General features: G+C 39.1%; 2 protein-coding genes across 3 annotated transcripts; one reads left to right on the forward strand and one right to left on the reverse strand.

The window, feature by feature from the left end:
- Positions 1 to 17626: 17626 nt before the first annotated feature.
- LOC116210997 (actin-7-like) lies at positions 17627 to 20462 on the forward strand. 2 transcript variants are annotated; one of them, XM_031545190.1, is made up of 5 exons: positions 17627 to 17875; positions 18521 to 18594; positions 18677 to 19070; positions 19406 to 20019; positions 20127 to 20462. In XM_031545190.1, exons 2-5 carry the CDS (start codon positions 18535 to 18537, stop codon positions 20190 to 20192), a joined length of 1134 nt encoding a protein of 377 aa, XP_031401050.1. In that variant the 5' UTR covers positions 17627 to 17875; positions 18521 to 18534; the 3' UTR covers positions 20193 to 20462. The 2 variants fall into 2 exon arrangements, with proteins under 2 accessions (XP_031401050.1, XP_031401041.1); XM_031545181.1 differs by having other exon boundaries at positions 17628 to 17829.
- Positions 20463 to 20844: 382 nt separating this feature from the next.
- On the reverse strand, positions 20845 to 22093 carry LOC116211011 (RING-H2 finger protein ATL79-like). The gene has a single exon (XM_031545201.1). It carries the CDS (start codon positions 21901 to 21903, stop codon positions 21268 to 21270), a length of 636 nt encoding a protein of 211 aa, XP_031401061.1. The 5' UTR covers positions 21904 to 22093; the 3' UTR covers positions 20845 to 21267.
- Between the last annotated feature and the right edge of the window lie 3409 nt (positions 22094 to 25502).

The following is a 25502-nucleotide window of genomic DNA, read 5'->3' on the forward strand; positions in this document are numbered from 1 at the left end:
CCATGGTGACCTCAAGTCAAAGGACCATTACACTATAGTCATTTTGAGATATGCTAATGACAGTCACGTAACAACCCATGTAGCAATCTCATGGCGGGTCAGTCCAATACACATTACTCTTAATGTATACATGTGGTGTGATTTGATATCTCCATATCCATGACCTATGAGATTTGGTCATCAATCAACACTCACACTAGTTTAACCGTATTATCGTTGTCCTAATTAACGATAATACTTTGACTATGGACATTTAGGAATAATGTTCATTAATTATAGGATCTCACAATCAAGTCACACTTGATGCCTATTGAACCTACTATTCCAAGGACATTATTGTGTAAAATCATATTTAGCGCAATCTACACAATAACAGATATGCCTCGTAATATAATGAAATAGATATCATATTACAGAACTGATTATAGATTGCCTCTAGGGCATACACCAATTCCCAACAATCTCCCACTTGCACTAGAGCCAATCTGGCATCTGTCTAATGCCAATAGATCTAGTGTGAGCCTCGTGCTTGCGCTGCACAAGAGGCTTCGTAAGTGGATCTGCGAGATTCTCATCTGTTGGTATTCTACATATCTTCACATCTCCTCTGTCGATGATCTCGCGAATGAGATGGAAGCGCCTGAGTATATGTTTGGATCGCTGGTGAGACCTGGGTTCCTTAGCTTGCGCAATGGCTCCATTGTTGTCACAATAGAGATCCACTGGGTCTGCGAAGCTAGGAACCACAACAAGTTCTGTCACGAACTTCTTGATCCAAACGGCCTCTTTTGCAGCGTTACAGGCAGCAATATACTCGGCCTCTGTGGTAGAGTCGGCTACTGTCTCCTGTTTGGAACTCTTCCAACTCACAGCACCTCCATTCAGGCATAACACATACCCTGACTGCGATCTACTGTCGTCCTTATCGGTCTGGAAGCTAGCATCGGTGTAACCTCTTACAACGAGCTCTTCTTCGCCTCCATATACCAAAAACATCTCCTTAGTCCTTCGTAAGTACTTAAGGATGTTCTTTACTGCGATCCAGTGTCTCTCACCTGGATCTGATTGGTATCGACTCGTCATACTCAAAGCATACGAGACATCAGATCCAGTGCATAACATAGCATACATGATGGATCCAATAGCCGACGCATATGGAATCCTATTCATGCGGTCCCTCTCCTCTCGAGTAGAAGGACTCTGAGCCTTCGAAAGGCTTATGCCATGTAACATAGGCAGCGACCCTTTCTTAGAATCCTGCATGCTAAAGCGCCGAAGCACTTTATCTATGTATGCACTCTGACTTAAGCCAAGCAGTCTCCTGGATCTATCTCTATAGATCATGATACCTAGCACGTAGGTAGCTTCGCCTAAGTCCTTCATAGAGAAACACTTTCCTAACCAAGTCTTCACAGACTGTAAGGAAGGAATGTCATTCCCGATTAGAAGTATGTCGTCTACATACAACACCAGGAAGATCACTACGCTCCCACTAACCTTCTGGTAAACACATGGTTCATCTTCATTCTTAATGAAAACAAACTCTTTGATTGCATCATCTAAACGAAGATTCCAGCTCCTAGAAACTTGCTTCAGCCCATAAATAGACCGTTGTAGCTTACAAACCTTTCCGGCACTATGTGGATCGACAAAACCCTCAGGCTGTGTCATATACACATCCTCGAGGAGCTTCCCGTTCAGGAAAGCAGTTTTGACATCCATTTGCCAGATCTCATAATCATAATAAGCTGCAATTGCAAGCAAGATCCTTATGGATTTAAGCATAGCCACCGGGGAAAAAGTTTCGTCATAGTCAACACCATGAACTTGTTTGAAACCTTTTGCCACAAGTCGGCCCTTAAAGGTAATCACATTACCGTCCATATCAGTCTTCTTCTTGAAGACCCACTTACACCCAATGGGTTTTGCCCATTCAGGTGGATCAACCAAAGTCCATACTTGGTTAGTGTACATGGACTCCATCTCAGATCTCATGGCCTCCAGCCATTTCTCAGAGTCAGGGCCTATTACGGCTTCCGCATAGATTGTAGGCTCATCATTATCTATGAGCAATACGTCATTGTCTTGAGTCACGAGAAATCCATATCTCTCGGGCTCATGACGTATCCTACTAGACCTACGAGGCTCCTGTGTCACCTGTGTAGAAGATTGTGCCACAACAACTTGTGGTACTTGTTCCGCAACATCGCCCGTCGATTGGTCAATGTCATTTTGTGGTAGAACTTCCCCAAGTTCTAATTTCCTCCCACTAGTTCCTTTGAAGAGAAACTCTTTCTCAAGGAATACCGCAGTTCGAGCGACAAACACTTTGCCCTCGATGGGATTATAGAAATAGTATCCTCGAGTTTCCTTAGGATACCCCACAAAGTAACATTTGTCCGATTTAGGGCCAAGCTTATCCGAAGACAATCTCTTCACATAAACTTCGCAACCCCATATTTTTAGAAAAGACATCTTGGGACGCTTCCCATACCATATCTCATATGGTGTCCTTTCAACTGATTTCGACGGAGCATTGTTTAATATGAGAGCAGCTGTCTGTAGAGCATATCCCCAGAAGGAGTCAGGTAAGTTTGCATGACTCATCAAAGATCGAACCATATCTAATAAAGTTCGATTCCTCCTCTCAGCTACACCATTCCACTGTGGTGTTCCAGGTGGAGTCAGTTGAGATAAAATCCCACATTGTTTAAGATAGTCAGCAAACTCATAGCTCAAATATTCACCTCCTCGATCTGATCGAAGAACTTTAATGCTCTTACCCAACTGATTCTCCACTTCATTCTTAAATTCTTTGAACTTTTCAAAGGATTCAGATTTGTGTTTCATCAAATACACATATCCAAATCTACTGAAATCATCAGTAAATGTAATGAAGTAGAGATACCCACCTCTAGCAAGCTTGTTCACTGGTCCACATACATCAGTATGTATGAGAGCCAGATGATCACTAGCTCGCTCACCTTTTCCGGTAAAAGGGGCCTTAGTCATTTTCCCCATTAAGCAAGGTTCGCATGTCTCGATCGATTCTAAATCAAACGAGTCCAGTAATCCATCCTTATGGAGTCTAGAGATGCGATTCTCGCTAATATGGCCTAAATGACAATGCCAGAGGTAAGTCGGGTTCGAATCATTAGATTTGAGCCGTTTGGTTTCCACATTATAAATAGGCGTATCTAGATCAAGAACATACAGACCATTACTTAAATGTGCACTGCCATAATATACATCATTCATGTACATAGAACAACACTTGTTCTTGATAGTGAAACAAAATCCCTTCTTGTCCAAACAAGAAACATATATTATGTTTCTACTAATAGCAGGTACATAACAACAGTCGTTAAGATCTAATACTAGCCCAGTAGGCAAAACTAGGTGATAAGTCCCTACAGTTAATGTAGCAACTCTTGCTCCATTTCCAACTCGTAGGTCCACTTCGCCCTTTGCCAATGATCTACTGTCCTTTAGGTCCTGCATATTTCCACAAATATGAGCACCACACCCGGTATCTAATACCCAAGATATAGAAGTAGTAGATACATTAATCTCTATAACATGGATACCTGAAGTGGAAGTCTCACTTCCCTTCTTCTTCTTCAACTCTTCCAAGTATATCTTACAATTCCGCTTCCAATGTCCAGTGTTGCCACAATGGAAGCAGTAATCATTCTTCGCCACCTTGGCTTTAGGCTTCAATGCACCCAAGTCATACTTGGATGCACCTTTAGCCCTCTGGCCTTTACTCTTGCCCTTGCCCTTTCTTTTGGTCCCCTGGACCATTAGAACAGACGTCCCCTTGCTGATATCATGCTCAGCTGTTCTCAACATGTTAAGCAGTTCAGGCAATGGTTTATTGTAGTCATTCATATTATAGCTCATGATGAACTGACTATAACTGCTGGGCAGCGACTGTAGGACTAAATCTGTGGCCAACTCTTGACCCAGAGGAAATCCCAGTCGTCCTAGAGTCTCGATGTACCCAATCATCTTGAGTACATGAAGACCCACCGGGCTACCCTCAGTCAACCTTGCCTGAAAAAGTGCTTTAGAGATCTCGAATCTCTCATGTCGGGCCTGCTCTTGATAGAGCTGCCTGAGATGCACGATCATATCGTACGCCTTCATGTTCTCGTGTTGCTTCTGAAGCTCCGAGTCCATGGTGACTAACATGAGACATCCGACGTTTACGGCATCATCATGATGCTTACTATAAGCATCTTTCTCAGCTTGGGGGGCATCGTCAGGTGGTGGCGCAAGAAGAGGTTGCTCTAAGACATATAGTTTCTTTTCTTGGGTGAGAACAATTCTCAAGTTTCGATACCAACCAAGGAAATTATTCCCTGATAGTTTTTCCTTATCAAGGACGGATCGCAAACAGAAAGTACTAGAGGTGCTCCCTGCCATGGTAACTACCACAAAAAAATATGCAAAATAAGTATTATGACACTACAATATTTAATGAGGACTTTATTAAATATTGCTCCCACTATTTATATCAAATCAATGACCCTGAATATTGATTCATAGAATATCATTCTCATAGTAGTTCAAGATCCATATCTCACCAAGCTCTGAGTCAGCGAGGGCTGATTCACCCAAAACTGGCTATTTAGGTAGGGAACTCACTTTCCCAATTGCATCACATGCAACTCTTGATTAGTTGGGTGAATAACTTCTTATTCAAATTTATCTTGTAGATCGATACCCAACTACATGCCTCTGAACTCCTAATCCTATTAGGCTTGCTCAGTTAAGTCCGACCCATTGGTAAACACCACGTCTTACTAGGATAGATGAGGGCATCCTGCGAAGGCAAGGTCTACACACTCATCGATCTTGGTCTTGACGAGCGTTACACGGCGGAAGGATATGAACTTAATATTTTGAGGGATTTTATTTAACATTTAATCGATCTCACCATACACTATTATGTAACAATTACATAATAGTCCACACGTATAACTATTATACTAACACAACTAGGACCTAGTCCATGTCTAACAGTCATGCACGGCAAATATCAAACATAATCATACCAGTACCAAGCATAAAATCATATTTTATGCTATTATCTACTCAGATTCTAACTAGCTAGGCTCTGATACCAATTGCTAGTTCCACGGGGTCAACGGAAGCGAAAAAGGAACAGAAATTCAAAATTTCCTACCTGTGAAACTAATTCTAAGACCTACTAGAAGAATAAGAGTAAATAAAAGCGTACCTGGAATATTTAAAGTTGTCGACCGAGCGTCCCACGCGTGACGCCTCTACTGGTATCCACACCGACTTTGTCGACGAGTTTTCGAGATCGGCGGTACTAGCGACCAATACTCGAAAGAAACACCGATGCGACACTCGAAATTTATTAATCTAGTAGGATTAATTAAAGTTGAACAATTCAACTTTGACTTTTCCTACAATTATATGCTCATATGTATACACATATCATATATGTATATGAATATGCCTGCACGTATATATATATATTAATACACTTATTGCCCCCATCTTTTTATAAGGAATAGCGGAGCCGAAACTTCAAAGTTTCACCGATGTGGGACAAACTTTGTATATAAGAGCATATATGTACAGCACACACATATATATCCCTGCCGGTCTATATATATCTCTATATATATATATTACATACATACACATTGCATCGTGTGTCTATTTGGTCCATTTAATCTAATAAATCGAGTCTAATTAATCGACAAATTTAATCTCATTAAATATCCGATTAATCGGTCGCACCATAAATCATCTAATCTCTATTAGACGATTTTATTGTTTCAAAATATCCCGTCGATTTAGTCGTAGTGTATGACCCTGTAGGTTCCCAATTACGTTGATAGTAATATCGAAATCTCTATTTCAATATCACAAACAGTGAGCGGCATCTAGCAATGTATCGCTGTAACTCAAGTAATCGGAAAGTCAATTTCTCGACGAACCTTGTGACTTACGTTACCGTGTAATATAATCCCTTTGTCCTCTATATCTCTATTGAGCCCAAGGCATGGTCGATGACATCCTTGTATGGCTCAATATCTCTCTTTCTTGTTTTACCGGGTAAGTCTATCAGAACAAATGAGCTCGATATCATTATATCGACTCATTTGGGTATGCATACATTTTTAGACTTAACCACCAAGTGGCCGTGAGATATCGCTCCCGTTTCGTAGAAGGGACAAATCCTATCTTGGTCACTCACATTCTTTTCCATGCTTTGTGGCATACCCAATAACTATCTTTATAACCAGCCTGTTACGGTGGCGTTTGACAGTATCAAAATATACGACATTACACGTAGGAATCCATGGTGACCTCAAGTCAAAGGACCATTACACTATAGTCATTTTGAGATATGCTAATGACAGTCACGTAACAACCCATGTAGCAATCTCATGGCGGGTCAGTCCAATACACATTACTCTTAATGTATACATGTAGTGTGATTTGATATCTCCATATCCATGACCTATGAGATTTGGTCATCAATCAACACTCACACTAGTCTAACCGTATTATCGTTGTCCTAATTAACGATAATACTTTGACTATGGACATTTAGGAATAATGTTCATTAATTATAGGATCTCACAATCAAGTCACACTTGATGCCTATTGAACCTAGTATTCCAAGGACATTATTGTGTAAAATCATATTTAGCGCAATCTACACAATAACAGATATGCCTCGTAATATAATGAAATAGATATCATATTACAGAACTGATTATAGATTGCCTCTAGGGCATACACCAATTCCCAACAATCTCCCACTTGCACTAGAGCCAATCTGGCATCTGTCTAATGCCAATAGATCTAGTGTGAGCCTCGTGCTTGCGCTGCACAAGAGGCTTCGTAAGTGGATCTGCAAGATTCTCATCTGTTGGTATTCTACATATCTTCACATCTCCTCTGTCGATGATCTCGCGAATGAGATGGAAGCGCCTGAGTATATGTTTGGATCGCTGGTGAGACCTGGGTTCCTTAGCTTGCGCAATGGCTCCATTGTTGTCACAATAGAGATCCACTGGGTCTGCGAAGCTAGGAACCACAACAAGTTCTGTCACGAACTTCTTGATCCAAACGGCCTCTTTTGCAGCGTTACAGGCAGCAATATACTCGGCCTCTGTGGTAGAGTCGGCTACTGTCTCCTGTTTGGAACTCTTCCAACTCACAGCACCTCCATTCAGGCATAACACATACCCTGACTGCGATCTACTGTCGTCCTTATCGGTCTGGAAGCTAGCATCGGTGTAACCTCTTACAACGAGCTCTTCTTCGCCTCCATATACCAAAAACATCTCCTTAGTCCTTCGTAAGTACTTAAGGATGTTCTTTACTGCGATCCAGTGTCTCTCACCTGGATCTGATTGGTATCGACTCGTCATACTCAAAGCATACGAGACATCAGATCCAGTGCATAACATAGCATACATGATGGATCCAATAGCCGACGCATATGGAATCCTATTCATGCGGTCCCTCTCCTCTCGAGTAGAAGGACTCTGAGCCTTCGAAAGGCTTATGCCATGTAACATAGGCAGCGACCCTTTCTTAGAATCCTGCATGCTAAAGCGCCGAAGCACTTTATCTATGTATGCACTCTGACTTAAGCCAAGCAGTCTCCTGGATCTATCTCTATAGATCATGATACCTAGCACGTAGGTAGCTTCGCCTAAGTCCTTCATAGAGAAACACTTTCCTAACCAAGTCTTCACAGACTGTAAGGAAGGAATGTCATTCCCGATTAGAAGTATGTCGTCTACATACAACACCAGGAAGATCACTACGCTCCCACTAACCTTCTGGTAAACACATGGTTCATCTTCATTCTTAATGAAAACAAACTCTTTGATTGCATCATCTAAACGAAGATTCCAGCTCCTAGAAACTTGCTTCAGCCCATAAATAGACCGTTGTAGCTTACAAACCTTTCCGGCACTATGTGGATCGACAAAACCCTCAGGCTGTGTCATATACACATCCTCGAGGAGCTTCCCGTTCAGGAAAGCAGTTTTGACATCCATTTGCCAGATCTCATAATCATAATAAGCTGCAATTGCAAGCAAGATCCTTATGGATTTAAGCATAGCCACCGGGGAAAAAGTTTCGTCATAGTCAACACCATGAACTTGTTTGAAACCTTTTGCCACAAGTCGGCCCTTAAAGGTAATCACATTACCGTCCATATCAGTCTTCTTCTTGAAGACCCACTTACACCCAATGGGTTTTGCCCATTCAGGTGGATCAACCAAAGTCCATACTTGGTTAGTGTACATGGACTCCATCTCAGATCTCATGGCCTCCAGCCATTTCTCAGAGTCAGGGCCTATTACGGCTTCCGCATAGGTTGTAGGCTCATCATTATCTATGAGCAATACATCATTGTCTTGAGTCACGAGAAATCCATATCTCTCGGGCTCATGACGTATCCTACTAGACCTACGAGGCTCCTGTGTCACCTGTGTAGAAGATTGTGCCACAACAACTTGTGGTACTTGTTCTGCAACATCGCCCGTCGATTGGTCAATGTCATTTTGTGGTAGAACTTCCCCAAGTTCTAATTTCCTCCCACTAGTTCCTTTGAAGAGAAACTCTTTCTCAAGGAATACCGCAGTTCGAGCGACAAACACTTTGCCCTCGATGGGATTAAGAAATAGTATCCTCGAGTTTCCTTAGGATACCCCACAAAGTAACATTTGTCCGATTTAGGGCCAAGCTTATCCGAAGACAATCTCTTCACATAAGCTTCGCAACCCCATATTTTTAGAAAAGACATCTTGGGACGCTTCCCATACCATATCTCATATGGTGTCCTTTCAACTGATTTCGACGGAGCATTGTTTAATATGAGAGCAGCTGTCTGTAGAGCATATCCCCAGAAGAAGTCAGGTAAGTTTGCATGACTCATCAAAGATCGAACCATATCTAATAAAGTTCGATTCCTCCTCTCAGCTACACCATTCCACTGTGGTGTTCCAGGTGGAGTCAGTTGAGATAAAATCCCACACTGTTTAAGATAGTCAGCAAACTCATAGCTCAAATATTCACCTCCTCGATCTGATCGAAGAACTTTAATGCTCTTACCCAACTGATTCTCCACTTCATTCTTAAATTCTTTGAACTTTTCAAAGGATTCAGATTTGTGTTTCATCAAATACACATATCCAAATCTACTGAAATCATCAGTAAATGTAATGAAGTAGAGATACCCACCTCTAGCAAGCTTGTTCACTGGTCCACATACATCAGTATGTATGAGAGCCAGATGATCACTAGCTCGCTCACCTTTTCCGGTAAAAGGGGCCTTAGTCATTTTCCCCATTAAGCAAGGTTCGCATGTCTCGATCGATTCTAAATCAAACGAGTCCAGTAATCCATCCTTATGGAGTCTAGAGATGCGATTCTCGCTAATATGGCCTAAATGACAATGCCAGAGGTAAGTCGGGTTCGAATCATTAGATTTGAGCCGTTTGGTTTCCACATTATAAATAGGCGTATCTAGATCAAGAACATACAGACCATTACTTAAATGTGCACTGCCATAATATACATCATTCATGTACATAGAACAACACTTGTTCTTGATAGTGAAACAAAATCCCTTCTTGTCCAAACAAGAAACATATATTATGTTTCTACTAATAGCAGGTACATAACAACAGTCGTTAAGATCTAATACTAGCCCAGTAGGCAAAACTAGGTGATAAGTCCCTACAGTTAATGTAGCAACTCTTGCTCCATTTCCAACTCGTAGGTCCACTTCGCCCTTTGCCAATGATCTACTGTCCTTTAGGTCCTGCATATTTCCACAAATATGAGCACCACACCCGGTATCTAATACCCAAGATATAGAAGTAGTAGATACATTAATCTCTATAACATGGATACCTGAAGTGGAAGTCTCACTTCCCTTCTTCTTCTTCAACTCTTCCAAGTATATCTTACAATTCCGCTTCCAATGTCCAGTGTTGCCACAATGGAAGCAGTAATCATTCTTCGCCACCTTGGCTTTAGGCTTCAATGCACCCAAGTCATACTTGGATGCACCTTTAGCCCTCTGGCCTTTACTCTTGCCCTTGCCCTTTCTTTTGGTCCCCTGGACCATTAGAACAGACGTCCCCTTGCTGATATCATGCTCAGCTGTTCTCAACATGTTAAGCAGTTCAGGCAATGGTTTATTGTAGTCATTCATATTATAGCTCATGATGAACTGACTATAACTGCTGGGCAGCGACTGTAGGACTAAATCTGTGGCCAACTCTTGACCCAGAGGAAATCCCAGTCGTCCTAGAGTCTCGATGTACCCAATCATCTTGAGTACATGAAGACCCACCGGGCTACCCTCAGTCAACCTTGCCTGAAAAAGTGCTTTAGAGATCTCGAATCTCTCATGTCGGGCCTGCTCTTGATAGAGCTGCCTGAGATGCACGATCATATCGTACGCCTTCATGTTCTCGTGTTGCTTCTGAAGCTCCGAGTCCATGGTGACTAACATGAGACATCCGACGTTTACGGCATCATCATGATGCTTACTATAAGCATCTTTCTCAGCTTGGGGGGCATCGTCAGGTGGTGGCGCAAGAAGAGGTTGCTCTAAGACATATAGTTTCTTTTCTTGGGTGAGAACAATTCTCAAGTTTCGATACCAACCAAGGAAATTATTCCCTGACAGTTTTTCCTTATCAAGGACGGATCGCAAACAGAAAGTACTAGAGGTGCTCCCTGCCATGGTAACTACCACAAAAAAATATGCAAAATAAGTATTATGACGCTACAATATTTAATGAGGACTTTATTAAATATTGCTCCCACTATTTATATCAAATCAATGACCCTGAATATTGATTCAGAGAATATCATTCTCATAGTAGTTCAAGATCCATATCTCACCAAGCTCTGAGTCAGCGAGGGCTGATTCACCCAAAACTGGCTATTTAGGTAGGGAACTCACTTTCCCAATTGCATCACATGCAACTCTTGATTAGTTGGGTGAATAACTTCTTATTCAAATTTATCTTGTAGATCGATGCCCAACTACATGCCTCTGAACTCCTTATCCTATTAGGCTTGCTCAGTTAAGTCCGACCCATTGGTAAACACCACGTCTTACTAGGATAGATGAGGGCTTCCTGCGAAGGCAAGGTCTACACACTCATCGATCTTGGTCTTGACGAGCGTTACACGGCGGAAGGATATGGACTTAATATTTTGAGGGATTTTATTTAACATTTAATCGATCTCAACATACACTATTATGTAACAATTACATAATAGTCCACACGTATAACTATTATACTAACACAACTAGGACCTAGTCCATGTCTAACAGTCATGCACGGCAAATATCAAACATAATCATACCAGTACCAAGCATAAAATCATATTTTATGCTATTATCTACTCAGATTCTAACTAGCTAGGCTCTGATACCAATTGCTAGTTCCACGGGGTCAACGGAAGCGAAAAAGGAACAGAAATTCAAAATTTCCTACCTGTGAAACTAATTCCAAGACCTACTAGAAGAATAAGAGTAAATAAAAGCGTACCTGGAATATTTAAAGTTGTCGACCGAGCGTCCCACGCGTGACGCCTCTACTGGTATCCACACCGACTTTGTTGACGAGTTTTCGAGATCGGCGGTGCTAGCGACCAATACTCGAAAGAAACACCGATGCGACACTCGAAATTTGTTAATCTAGTAGGATTAATTAAAGTTGAACAATTCAACTTTGACTTTTCCTACAATTATATGCTCATATGTATACACATATCATATATGTATATGAATATGCCTGCACGTATATATATATATATTAATACACTTATTGCCCCCATCTTTTTATAAGGAATAGCGGAGCCGAAACTTCAAAGTTTCACCGATGTGGGACAAACTTTGTATATAAGAGCATATATGTACAGCACACACATATATATCCCTGCCGATCTATATATATCTCTATATATATATATTACATACATACACATTGCATCGTGTGTCAATTTGGTCCATTTAATCTAATAAATCGAGTCTAATTAATCGACAAATTTAATCTCATTAAATATCCGATTAATCGGTCGCACCATAAATCATCTAATCTCTATTAGACGATTTTATTGTTTCAAAATATCTCGTCGATTTAGTCGTAGTGTATGACCCTGTAGGTTCCCAATTACGTTGATAGTAATATCGAAATCTCTATTTCAATATCACAAACAGTGAGCGGCATCTAGCAATGCATCGCTGTTACTCAAGTAATCGGAAAGTCAATTTCTCGACGAACCTTGTGACTTACGTTACCGTGTAATATAATCCCTTTGTCCTCTGTATCTCTATTGAGCCCAAGGCATGGTCGATGACATCCTTGTATGGCTCAATATCTCTCTTTCTTGGTTTACCGGGTAAGTCTATCAGAACAAATGAGCTCGATATCATTATATCGACTCATTTGGGTATGCATACACTTTTAGACTTAACCACCAAGTGGCCGTGAGATATCGCTCCCGTTTCGTAGAAGGGACAAATCCTATCTTGGTCACTCACATTCTTTTCCATGCTTTGTGGCATACCCAATAACTATCTTTATAACCAGCCTGTTACGGTGGCGTTTGACAGTATCAAAATATACGACATTACACGTAGGAATCCATGGTGACCTCAAGTCAAAGGACCATTACACTATAGTCGTTTTGAGATATGCTAATGACAGTCACGTAACAACCCATGTAGTAATCTCATGGCGGGTCAGTCCAATACACATTACTCTTAATGTATACATGTGGTGTGATTTGATATCTCCATATCCATGACCTATGAGATTTGGTCATCAATCAACACTCACACTAGTTTAACCGTATTATCGTTGTCCTAATTAACGATAATACTTTGACTATGGACATTTAGGAATAATGTTCATTAATTATAGGATCTCATAATCAAGTCACACTTGATGCCTATTGAACCGAGTATTCCAAGGACATTATTGTGTAAAATCATATTTAGCGCAATCTACACAATAACAGATATGCCTCGTAATATAATGAAATAGATATCATATTACAGAACTGATTATAGATTGCCTCTAGGGCATACACCAATTCCCAACAAATATTTGGACTCTTATTGATTTTTTCGGCAAGTCCTCGACCACCTAATAGATGAAAGCCATCGTTCTATTTTTTTTTCCGTGAACATTGAAGATTTATTCATAATATAAAAAAATTACATTTTTACCAAATAATAAAAAAGTATATAAGTACATTATTAAATGCTCAAGAAAACGAAAATTATAAAATCAGAAATAATCGAATCTTCCTAGGCAAATTACATAGAAATATTTCAAGGTGAAACACCAAGCAATATAGAGACAGATACAATGTAGAAGCTATTTGAAATTCCGATCAAAACCCTCTACCTTCACATATGGACCCCAATAGAACCGCGGAGGTTCTTCAAGCCATATATCCATATAGAACGTAGCCACTTGATACGGACATTTCGAAGAGACCTTGACATCAGAGCAAAGCGGGGGAATCTTCAATCGTACTCATACGCGATAGACCAATCACGGAGTCGTGCCGCCAAATCAGTCTAATAATCCAAGCCAGGGAAGATAATAGGCGCCGATCAATCCAGCGAAGCCAAGGAGGGCGCCAAGGAGCCAACAAATCCAGCAGGTAGCATACCAAAAGTTGACCAATCCGGCAACTCGGGGAAGGCGCTCGCAACAAAAGAGACAAAAGAGGGAGAGGCCGAGATGTTTCAACTGTCGTCTCTGCCACCCGCATTTGGTTTGGATCCGACCCGACCCAATATGAACTGATTTGGATCCAACCCGGTCCGACTTGAAATTGGATCCTATCTTTTCTCTTCAAACAATAGCAATAGTAATTTATTAATGGGCTGAGAAATAGATATAGGATTACAGTAAAAAGACAAACGGGCCCGCAGAAAAGATTTTTCTTTTTAATGTGTTTAAATCTACAAATATAGAATATAATAATTAATGTCGTGAATGAACATATAGTTGGAAATGATATGTTATATATATATATGTTGACTTATATAAGAAACACTAAGAATGAAAAGGAAACCCTTTTGCACTTCTTCCTCCTACATTATCTGCAACATTCTTACACATATCATACTTACAATTTGCCAAAATAAAATTACATTTTCATAGAAAGTCTTATATAAAGATAGAGAATTCTCTATGCAGTAAAGAATTAAATACAATTAAAATAGTGAGTTTCATATAAAATGTTAGTGAGTTAAAGATATCAAAATGCCTTATTGTTGAAGTCATTATGCAACAACAACTGTCAATATTGTTGATCTCCGTATTGTTATTGCTTGTGAATTGTGGATCCATCACTGTTGAAAATGAAAAAAAAAAATTGAAATAACTTCCTTATAAACAAATCTTACTTGCGGACACATTTATCAACTATACCCGTCCTAATAGTAATCATCGAATTTCTTCATATGCCCAATAGCTTTTCACCTAGTTGTCATAATTTAAGTGCTGCTTTTCTTTTTATTGGCTGGCGAAAAACAAAAATCCCGACTTTTCTTTTTACATTTCTATTATCATGTACTTCAATCTTCAGTATCTTGTAAGCTTTTATTGATTGGAATTGGGAGAATCGTGAAATTTTTTCTTTTTTAATTTGGGATTTTGTAGCTCAAAAAAGTCGAACAAAACCATATCGACCATCTAAACCATAATAAATTGGGAGGCAAATGCTCAGGTTCCAATTAATGAAAGAAATGAAGGACGAACTAATGTTACCAGAGACGATTTCGTCGGCAAAAATTGTAAGGCATCAAGGGTCTTCTCCTTCTGGGTCTATAGGAAAGGGGTTGGAGTACTTCAAGAAGCAAGTGGCTCTAGCAATTTGAACGATTTTGTGTTTTGGAGGATTGATGTGATAATTTAAAAGATTTAGTATAAGTGTCTTTCCTCTTTAAGTGCAAATCATTTTGATTTCGAGAAGTGAGGTGACATCACAATATGTGTCACTTGTCACATTGCTATTGGGATCACATAAAAAGTCATGTAAAAAGAAATTTGCTCCGTCCTACGTGACGTTTCTTGACGCGTCGTCCTGACTTTTAGTATTAGATATAAATTAATATTTTTTTTAAATTTGTAAATTTATTTGCTGAATGAAAACGACACGACTAAAAAATGTCAGACTTTCTAAGCAACAATGTTTTCAAGAATAGGGAAACATGCCAACTCTCCCTTAAAATGTCTAAAAGCATACGACTTTATAGTAACATTTACATAGTTACACTTATATTTATATATAATGTAAATTAGCAAAAAATCTTAATTAAGCTCGCGAGCTGCTCAAGGTTCAAATCAAGGGTTAGCGACTTTGACCTTGACTCACTTGACTTGAAGGCTCCATCTGTTATGCCTTTGGAAGAATTAAGGATGTGAAAGAAGAAAAACTCGAAACCTTATCCTAGGTAGTCTTTTTATTTTTAATTATATTATTCTTTTCAAATATTCTACAGCAATCGATCATGCTTAACATCGTAGGTGGTTCTCTGACCACCATCGGTTGCATCCCGACCACCACCAACTAGTGGCATCTCAGCCACCTTCTTGGGAGGGTGCCTTGGAAAGAGATGGGTGAGACAATAGGTATAGATTAGGCAGGCGGTTAGGGTAGTTATTTCCTAATTATTCCTTTTATCCTTAAAATCTAACAATTCTGCAAAAATTAGGATAATTATATGACATGGGAAAAATTGGAAAGTAAAATATAAATCAAGAACGATGCTTAATTATGCTTTAATAATAGTTTGGGTGTGTGTCTATATGTCGTGTGTGTGTGTGAGACTATATATCATGTGTGAGCGTCCTTGACTCACTTGGCACGTACGTGGTATCATCATCAATCGTAGCATACGGAATTTATGCCGTCTTCCGACGGGTGATCTATAAAATTACAATTCAATTAGGTGAACAATCATTCGTCTTCTATGGATATTATTTGATCGGGAATATCATAGGACACTCTGCCAACTGGCATAGTCCCCGCAATATGTTGCACCATTACGTTTCCTTTATTCATCTCACTTTATCTCTTCTCGGTCCATGTCTCTGCATGCCTTTATTCATGTCGGTTTCATCACCCTTAGCACATATTCATTTTCCATGAATATAAATACATATATTATTTCCTATATATAAGTGACCGAGCATATGTTCCAACCACCAATCATATGGAATCCCACTTCTGTCATGCATTTTCATTTAGCTTTATCATTTCATTTATGTCAACAGAAAGAAAATAGAATGAAATTGTTATATAGATGTGATTGTCTAAATTTTTCATAACTGGCACTAATTTGCTTTAGCTTTTGAAGCATAGCTCGATCATTCAATTTGATAGATTTGATAAATCAACACAAGGGTAGAGTTAATGGATACAATTATTGTACGATGATTGTTATTTCCTTTTATTAAAATATCTCTGAATCTTTCACAATAACAATCCCGTAATTATTGTAAAAGCAATGATGTATTTCCTATCAAAGAGATCATGACATCCAGCCATCCTCCGAAATCAAGGAAATATCATTTTGCATTATTATTGAATCGTATTATTAAATATACTCTTCTTTATTTTTCAGTTTAAAAAATCAGTATATCCAGAAAAAAGAAAAAAAAACAAAGGACCCTCCACTGGCAGCAAGTGAGGCCTCTTAGTTTATGATTTCATGCGGGGGTGTGCAGGTCCAAATATCTTTTTTTTTTTTACGATACCCGAACCCTATCATGTAAGAGACAAGTTTCAAAATTTTGAAACTAGACCCTACCATGTTGAGTATTGGAATCAAAATCTACCCGAAACCTATATTATACTACATGTTCTAAGTACCTTGTTGAATTCTGTAAATTTTTTGTTTCGCTAAATAAAATCGAAAATGTTTCATCTATAATCAGTAATAAAGCAAAACAGAATGTCGATGTAGATTTAGTTTCATTTTAATAAAATTAATGATTATATTTTTTAAATATAAGAAATCTGAATATAAATATGTATATAATGGAGGATATTATTATTCGGGGCTGTGTATCGGTCCCGATTTCGGTTCTAAGTACCTTATACGCAAGAATCGAAACTAGAATCTGTAAAAATCGATTTCGTATTTTAATACTCGAGCCCTACCCATTTTCAATACGAGCTACCCAAATCCTATCCTAACGAGTAGATTTCGACCGCTGTCGGATATATCCGGTATTCGTATACACACCTAGTTTCAGGTGAAGGCGTGTACTGTCACACTCCACGCCGTCGCAAAAAAAAAAAAGACATGTTTCATTATGTGAGCATGCAAAAATTATTTTTCAAGGGATTTCCATTGATCATTTTCCTCACTTCTTTCTTTTTTGGTGGGAAACACCCGAAAAGATCTTCACGCTCGTTGGGACATAAACCGTCAATCATGCTGTCGACTTAGACCTTTTTTTGTTATATATATTTTTCTTTTCCGCCACCTTTTTTTTTTTGAAAAAGAAAAAAAGAAAAGGAAATAAATTGGTAAATGCTGTGTTGATGCTTATTTGAACTGTTCGAGTGCTCCACCCCCCTAATTCCTTCACGCCTTTTCTCTTTCTCCGTTTCTCGAACAAGGAGGAGGAGGAGAAGAAGAAGAAGAGGAGGAAATAGTAAAGAGAATCTCCATTTCCGGCCGAGGTGCTTGCCGTTGGCAAACATTCTCGTCTTCTCTTCCGGCGATCGAGTCCTGATCGAGCCTGCCGCTTGCTTCCGGTTAGTCTCCGCTCAGCCCTGTGTATCTCGCGCGGGAATATTCCTCGTCAGTAGCTCGCGACATTTGCTTTACCATTCAGAGCTCTTCAATAAACACTCGATTTTATCTGCTTGTTTGAGTGCGATCAAGCGGAAATCCGCTCTCTTCATCTTCTTTTTGCTCGTTCATGCATGAATTCCAGCTCAATCGAGCATCTGTTCCTGTCTATTAGGTTCGTGATCTATGCTGCTTAACTTCTGATCATGGATAATCTAGTGTTGAAAAATCTCTATAGACGCTGTCGATGAAGCAACTAGAGATCAATCATAACCATTCTAGGCTGAATTTTGAGATTGATCATCATGATAATTTTTGAGCGGCGTGTACTAACACTTGACGGGATTCATATACTAACCATTTTGTTGACGTGAATGTGTTGACCTAAAGCTGAAATCATCGACTTATTGAGCTTGGATGCGGGATTGTGAGTTGTGGATGGTATAATTTTTGGACTTATGTATGCATCATCTCTATGGCTAGTGCTAATTTCAGGCTCCGCACGATAGTATGTGATCTTGAGCCAGAATTTGACATCTATTAGTCGGAATTATATCTATGTTAACGATGTTGCATCGCCTTGTTATGCACTAGGCAGGGTGAATCTTATATATATTAGTTCCTCGTTTGATAAAATTGACTTCTTTGATGCAGAGTTAGCATAAGGTATGGCAGAGACAGAGGAAATTCAGCCCCTTGTTGTTGACAATGGAACAGGAATGGTCAAGGTAAGATTGGTTGATACGTGAAAATTAAAATTGTGCACATCCCGTCCCATGAGCATGAATCTGTAATTAATTTGCTGTACAGGCTGGTTTTGCTGGAGATGATGCTCCAAGGGCAGTCTTCCCTAGTATTGTGGGGCGACCTAGGCATGCTGGTGTTATGGTAGGCATGGGACAGAAAGATGCCTACGTCGGGGATGAAGCGCAATCCAAGAGAGGTATTCTTACACTGAAGTACCCTATTGAACATGGGATTGTTAGCAACTGGGACGATATGGAGAAGATCTGGCACCACACTTTCTATAACGAGCTTCGTGTTGCCCCCGAGGAGCACCCCGTGCTCCTTACTGAAGCGCCACTCAATCCCAAGGCAAACCGAGAGAAGATGACACAGATCATGTTCGAAACCTTCAATGTGCCTGCGATGTATGTCGCCATACAGGCCGTCCTCTCCCTCTATGCAAGTGGCCGTACTACAGGTTTGTGGGTAAATTAGATATATTAGGCTTCATCGGGGTTTCAGATTTGTATAAAGTATAAACTGCCTTGACTTTTCTATTATTCTCTTCTCAAAGACGAAGAAAATAATAATAAATATAGTCGCGTATTGCACTTTGTGATTCTTTTTAAGATCCAAGAAATCTTCTAAAGTGTGAAAAGAAAGTTTTCCCTATTCTCCTACTAGAGGAAAATGGAGATATGGAAAATTTTTCCAGTTTCTTCCCCAAAATAACACTTTGATATGACCGGCCAATAGGTGGCCCAGGCTTATAAATGTGGTTCGCCTGACTGAGGTGCTTCATTCCTCTGTCAGGTATTGTGCTTGATTCAGGTGATGGAGTGAGTCACACTGTTCCCATCTATGAAGGGTATGCACTTCCACATGCCATCCTTCGGCTTGACCTTGCCGGGAGGGACTTAACAGATGCCTTGATGAAGATCTTGACCGAGCGAGGTTATTCATTTACCACAACTGCTGAACGCGAAATTGTCCGAGACATTAAAGAAAAGCTTGCCTATGTTGCACTTGATTATGAGCAGGAGCTCGAAGCTGCTAAAAACAGTTCATCAATCGAGAAGAGCTACGAGTTACCTGATGGGCAGGTAATAACAATTGGAGCTGAATGTTTCCGATGTGCTGAAGTCCTGTTCCAACCCTCGCTAATTGGGATGGAATCCCCAGGAGTCCATGAGACCACGTATAACTCGATCATGAAGTGTGATGTCGATATAAGGAAGGACCTCTATGGGAATATTGTGCTCAGTGGGGGGTCGACCATGTTCCCCGGCATTGCTGATCGTATGAGCAAGGAGATCACTGCTCTTGCGCCGAGCAGCATGAAGATCAAGGTGGTAGCTCCTCCTGAGAGGAAGTACAGTGTGTGGATAGGAGGTTCCATTCTCGCTTCACTCAGTACATTCCAGCAGGTACCGAACACATGATAACATGATCTAATAAGATTCATATGTCATTAGCTCACAATACTTAATAAAAATCACTAGCACACTGTTATTTGACTGGTCTCTACTTGCAGATGTGGATATCAAAGGCAGAGTACGATGAATCGGGGCCATCTATTGTTCACAGAAAGTGCTTTTAGACATCTTCTTAACATACTATATCAAGGCGGCGCCCTCGCATTTAATGGTGGTGGATTGTCTGAGTGCGTGATGGTTTGTTTGGCTTGGTTTGAAATTTTTGATCGTTCCATATATCAAAGTCATGGGAGCTATGTACCTCTATATGGATGTAATTACTCATAAGTCTGCTTGGTTGTGTTGGATTGGAAATTTGGATGCGCTCATCCATCCTAGCTGGGAATTTGGAGTTAGATTGCAATGGCAATTTTTCCTGTTGCATTTTTTGCCTCTGATGCCAAGCTAGCATTTTCGCAGTTGGGACATTTTGAATTTTGATGATTTGGTTGGGGGCCTAATATAGTTTCGCAGATTGCCCCGACTACGAAGCGATGTTGAATCGGGTTAACTGCCTTAATCCAGAATTCTCTAGATCAGGCATTTGGTTTTATTGCACTGAGGAGTCAAGAGGCTGTGGCTCCTGTCACATTCTATTGAAGACCCACTTGGTCTGCTATCAGATTAAATCAAATGTATACACATTTAATCCTGCCATCCTGGTCCCGATATACAAACTCTCTGGGCCCGGACCGAGATTGCTCCTATCTTCTTTGCCGTCTTAATGGGGCAAAGTGACGTGTATAGATGTAGCAAAGGATGGCATGCATTCGTGCTAGCAAAGGAATTATGTCCAGTAACCACAGCCAACATAAAAACATGATACGTGGACAATCATGAGATAGTACTGTCATGGAATTATTATACGTATCGCTATTTCTTCCTTCTTTCCTTTTTTATTCTTTTCCACAAGGATCACTCAATGGGGAGCTGCAAACTTCCAAAACATTGTAGTTTTCGACCGATGGCAGGCACTCGAACCATCTTGCTGTTCCACCCAATGATTTGTACAATATGGAGGCAGAAGTCATCTGCCCGTGCCCAAATCAATTAACAACAAACACGAACTAACAGTGATAATCATCTCTCTACTTCAAGTCGGTCGAGGCCTCGTGTCGTACGTCCCCAAAATAACATTTGGGCCTCTCCTTCCCGTTATGTAATGAGTAATTAAATCAAAATGAACTACTCATCTCTTAATCAGAGCTGCCCCGAGCTGCTCCCCGGTTCCTCTCCTCCATCTCGACTGCAGTCCTCCCCGCGCTCCCTCGGCTGATCCGAAGATGGCGTCTTAGCCGGAGATGAACAAGAAGAGGACTCTGCTGGAGCACAGCAGCTGCTGCGGCAGTTCGGGCAAGACGCGTGGGAGCAGAGCCATCTCTCTATGCACTCCGCATGGAAACCGTGCCTGCACCTCTTCAGTACCCTCACCGCTTCCCCTTCCTCGAACTCGGTCAAGCATATGGCGCAATCCGCCCCGGCCAGCCCCAACTCCTCTGTGTACGCCACTGGGGGTACCAGGACCACCGCCGGCTTCTGGTCGGGTGCAGTGCTATTGGTGGGGAGCTGGGGCTGGGGCTGGGAGCTGCCGCCTCGGAGGAAGCAACGGATGGCGGCGTGGAGGGCCAGCGCGCAGACAAGTGCACAGAGGAGGACGATCAGGACAACGATGGCGTTGGCCTCGAAGTCCCCCGACCCGGACAAACGGGAGACTGGCGGCACCCACCTGCAGGGTCGGGGGTCGCACGCGTCCAGGCCCACCGGAGGTTCTGGCAAGGGGACGCGGACTGCGGTGTGAGCTGCCGCTGGCACAATAACTGAAGGTGGCGGCCGCATTCCTTCTGCACCTCTGATGAGTTCTAAGCCGTGTCCCAGTTTCAAGTGAGCTTCCTGAGGGAGATAGTTGGAGGGATGAAGTTGAAGATGGAGAGGGAGAAGAGAGAGAGAGAGAGAGGGTAGCGTGAGAGCTGGGGCTGGGGATATGCCTTTATATGCAAAGAAGGCACAGATACATATGGAAGTGTTTGAGAAAGAGAGGAGAGGTACAAAATTTTGGAGAAGGGATAATACACAAGGGATATATCATGGGACACTGTTATCGGCAGATTCACAAAAATTATTACTTATGTCTACAGTAAATTTTATTTGTAATATTTTTAAAAATTTAAGAGAATTTGGACAACTTTTAGTGACATGTGATATTCTCCTTACGTATAAGACATTCTATTATAGCAAAGAATTTGATGGACATAGTTAAATAGTATTATATGCTGCTCTCGTACCTTTTCTTTTTTTGGGTGAAATGGTGCTCTCGCTTATTGAGGTTCCCATTACTCACTCTCGACTTGAAATTTTAAAATTCGATTCTGATCGGTGAGATTTTAATTTTAATTATTTTTTTTCCTATTACAAAAAAAATTTATGATATAAATACAATGAAATAATTTGAATAACTAATAAAAGTATGGAATCGAATTTAAAATATCTCAATTACTATAAAAGTTGCTACACTTACCTCTTTTCTGTAATTCATAGTAGAACCGTGAGCATTTTTTTAAGGATAATTGGAAAATTATTATATTAAAAGGTATGACATACTATTTTTTTCCATCAAATCTCGATTCACTCTTACACAGTGATCCAATCAATGGTGACTTTACTCTTTTGTTGTTGACGCTTTTCCATCCTAGATTTTTTACAAATGAAAGGAACAACATATTCATGTCACTGGCTAAAAACCGATGCGTATATTCGGACCACTTCTTCTCTTATCAAGGTCTCTAATGGTCTAAAGGTCGATCGTATCATGAATGACTCGCAGCTACAAATATTATGTTAGGGTTGGTTTTTAGTATGGCCATGCACATCACATGCAGTAAACATATATATCGAGTAAGAGGGGTGGCTATATACATACACACATATATATGTAAACTCTCCTTCATATTATTTATTGCTGTATTCACTCATGTTGAGTCAGTGTAATTGATCTTATGTTTTGATGAATATAATTGATCTTATGTTATTCATAAAAAAAAGAAGCAATTGATCTTATGTTATTCATAAAAAAGAAAGAAAGTAATTGATCCAGTGTTGTCATTTTCTCTGTGTCACATCGATCATCGGCTGATTATAAAGGACAAAAACTTGGCTTTACCTGAGGATCCATATTGCTTTCGCGGCAACAACTCGGGTTAACATAACATGCAACTGTAACAAAAAGAAGCACTTATCCTGTAATTAAACCGCGAGATTAATTAGTAGGAGAAATCATCGAGAAAATTAAGGAGGCATACCTTTTTCATGTGAAGATAATTAAATAATAAGATCATCCTTTTCTCATCGTACCCCAAAAAAAATGAAAAAGAAAAAGAAAATAAAATTGTATATGAAAGTATGAGGTATTTGGTATAAGTCGCCCCTCGAAATCATGAACTTTTGAATTCGATGCTCATCAATAAGATTTATGTGCTTTTATAATTTGATTTTGCTATTTCTATTCTTGTACTATACCATATGCCTCCCTTATAACCGAAAAAATGTACGAGGTATTTGTTTTCCTGTTGATGTGGTCGGAAGAAATTTATGGACAAGAATAATCAAATAATTTATAAACATATGTGGGTATGCATGGTTTGGCTTCTATAGTGAGTCACGAAGAGGCTGGTGTTCGTATATTTTTGCATTCACTCACTTGTGTAGCCCCTCACTTGGAATTTATGCGCGGTGCATGCATGGGCTTTGTTTCTCTGTTGATTTATTATGTCTCTCTCAGGTGATAATGACAAACTATTAACTACAGAAGAAAGAAAGCACTAGATGATGATGACGATGATCAACATCACAACTTATCATGAAGAAGTCGATGAGGCAATAATATAAAAAAAAAAGAACTTGTCAAAGTATTATTTTATCTTGAACTTGTGCTACCGATTTTCTTCGATATAATACTTCTTTTTTCAGTTAAAAAAATTCATAATTAATATAATAAAGGAGAAATTCTAGTAGCTAATTAATGGACATGGGTATTCCCTTTGCGAGAATCGAATTTGAGACTTCTAAATTATCAAGTAAGGACGGTACAGTTATACTCTCTTTCTTCAAAAGAATCCTCTTTTTTTTTAAAAAAAAAAAAAATCAGATTAAAGCAAACCTTATATTTAAGATGTAGCGTCATCTATACAAGTAAAATTCACTCGAGATCAATAAATGTATCTCAGTCTAAACTTCACTTGAGATCATTAAATGCTCCTCAAGTTGGTTCTTTAATAAACTATTATTTCTCATTTTATCGAGAGTAATTTAAAATCCTAATTTTACTCTCTTGCTAAATATAGTAAAAAACCATATAAGAAAAATAACATTTTAAATTTTAAGAAAATGAAAAACAAAGAAGAATATAGTTACACTTGGTGCTATCTCTCTCTAAAAAAAGAATATAAATTGGAATATTAACATAAAAAGGAAAAGAATAACAAAAAAGACATGTGGTAGTTAACAAAATCTATTTATAAAAATCCATGTGAATGTAAAAAATTCATGCTGTGAGAGTTTTACCCTTTAGTGGATCGACTGAATTAGTCGGGGCCCAATTGAATTTTCGAATACTATGATTCAAACCGAAAAAAATCTATTTATAAAAAGCAATCTTCTTTTGCGAAGAAAATTATATTAAAAAAAATCTACCAAAACGTTGTATCATATGGAATAATAAGAATCTTTCTCCATAAAAAAAATATTATATAGAATGCAAAATCTTTAATCTATTACATATAGTTTCGACTACATTTTTTTATAATAATTACTGTTAATAGTTCGAACAATTATTCTAAAAATTACTATATAAATAGTATATGATAAATAAATGTGAAAATGGATATTGTATAGTTTAATATATAAAGTAAATTGGTCAGATTTTGCAATAATTGTTATAGATAAATATCATAATTATATTAAAAAGTATCTATAAATAATATAAAATAAATGAACGTGAAAATGGATATTGAATAATTTTTACTAAAAAATAATCAATTAAGCATTTATACGCTTTATCACAAGCTGCTAATTATATGAATATATGATCATGTTAAAAAGAGTAGAAATTTGATGCTTAAATTTAAGAATTTTGCATAACAATATATTGAGAAAAAATGCGAGACGACATTTGTATGTTTGAACTGAGGATATATAATTTATAGGGTTGTTATTTTAATATGCAATTCAAATTAAACTAATCAAGTAGTTAGAAAATTATTGAGCAAATTTTCATTGAAAAATAATTATTACAAGATTTTAGAAGAATTATATGACTGGTGCTAATCTAAGAAATTTAAATAAGAATTTCTAAAAAGGATTATATGAAGAGTACTAATCTAAAAAATTTAAATAAGCATTTAACATGATCTCCGAAATATTAGAAATTTTTTTATAAAAAA

Source organism: Punica granatum, chromosome 1, assembly GCF_007655135.1.
Source record: "Punica granatum isolate Tunisia-2019 chromosome 1, ASM765513v2, whole genome shotgun sequence".
In the NCBI taxonomy this organism is placed as follows: Eukaryota; Viridiplantae; Streptophyta; class Magnoliopsida; order Myrtales; family Lythraceae; genus Punica; species Punica granatum.

Coding starts and splice junctions, on each gene's coding strand:
- LOC116210997 (XM_031545190.1), top strand. CDS start 18,535: ATGGCAGAGACAGAGGAAATTCAGCCCCTTGTTGTTGACAATGGAACA. Junction 19,071..19,405: donor TGCAAGTGGCCGTACTACAG/GTTTGTGGGTAA, acceptor TTCCTCTGTCAG/GTATTGTGCTTGATTCAGGT. Junction 20,020..20,126: donor CACTCAGTACATTCCAGCAG/GTACCGAACACA, acceptor CTCTACTTGCAG/ATGTGGATATCAAAGGCAGA.
- LOC116211011 (XM_031545201.1), bottom strand. CDS start 21,903: ATGCGGCCGCCACCTTCAGTTATTGTGCCAGCGGCAGCTCACACCGCA.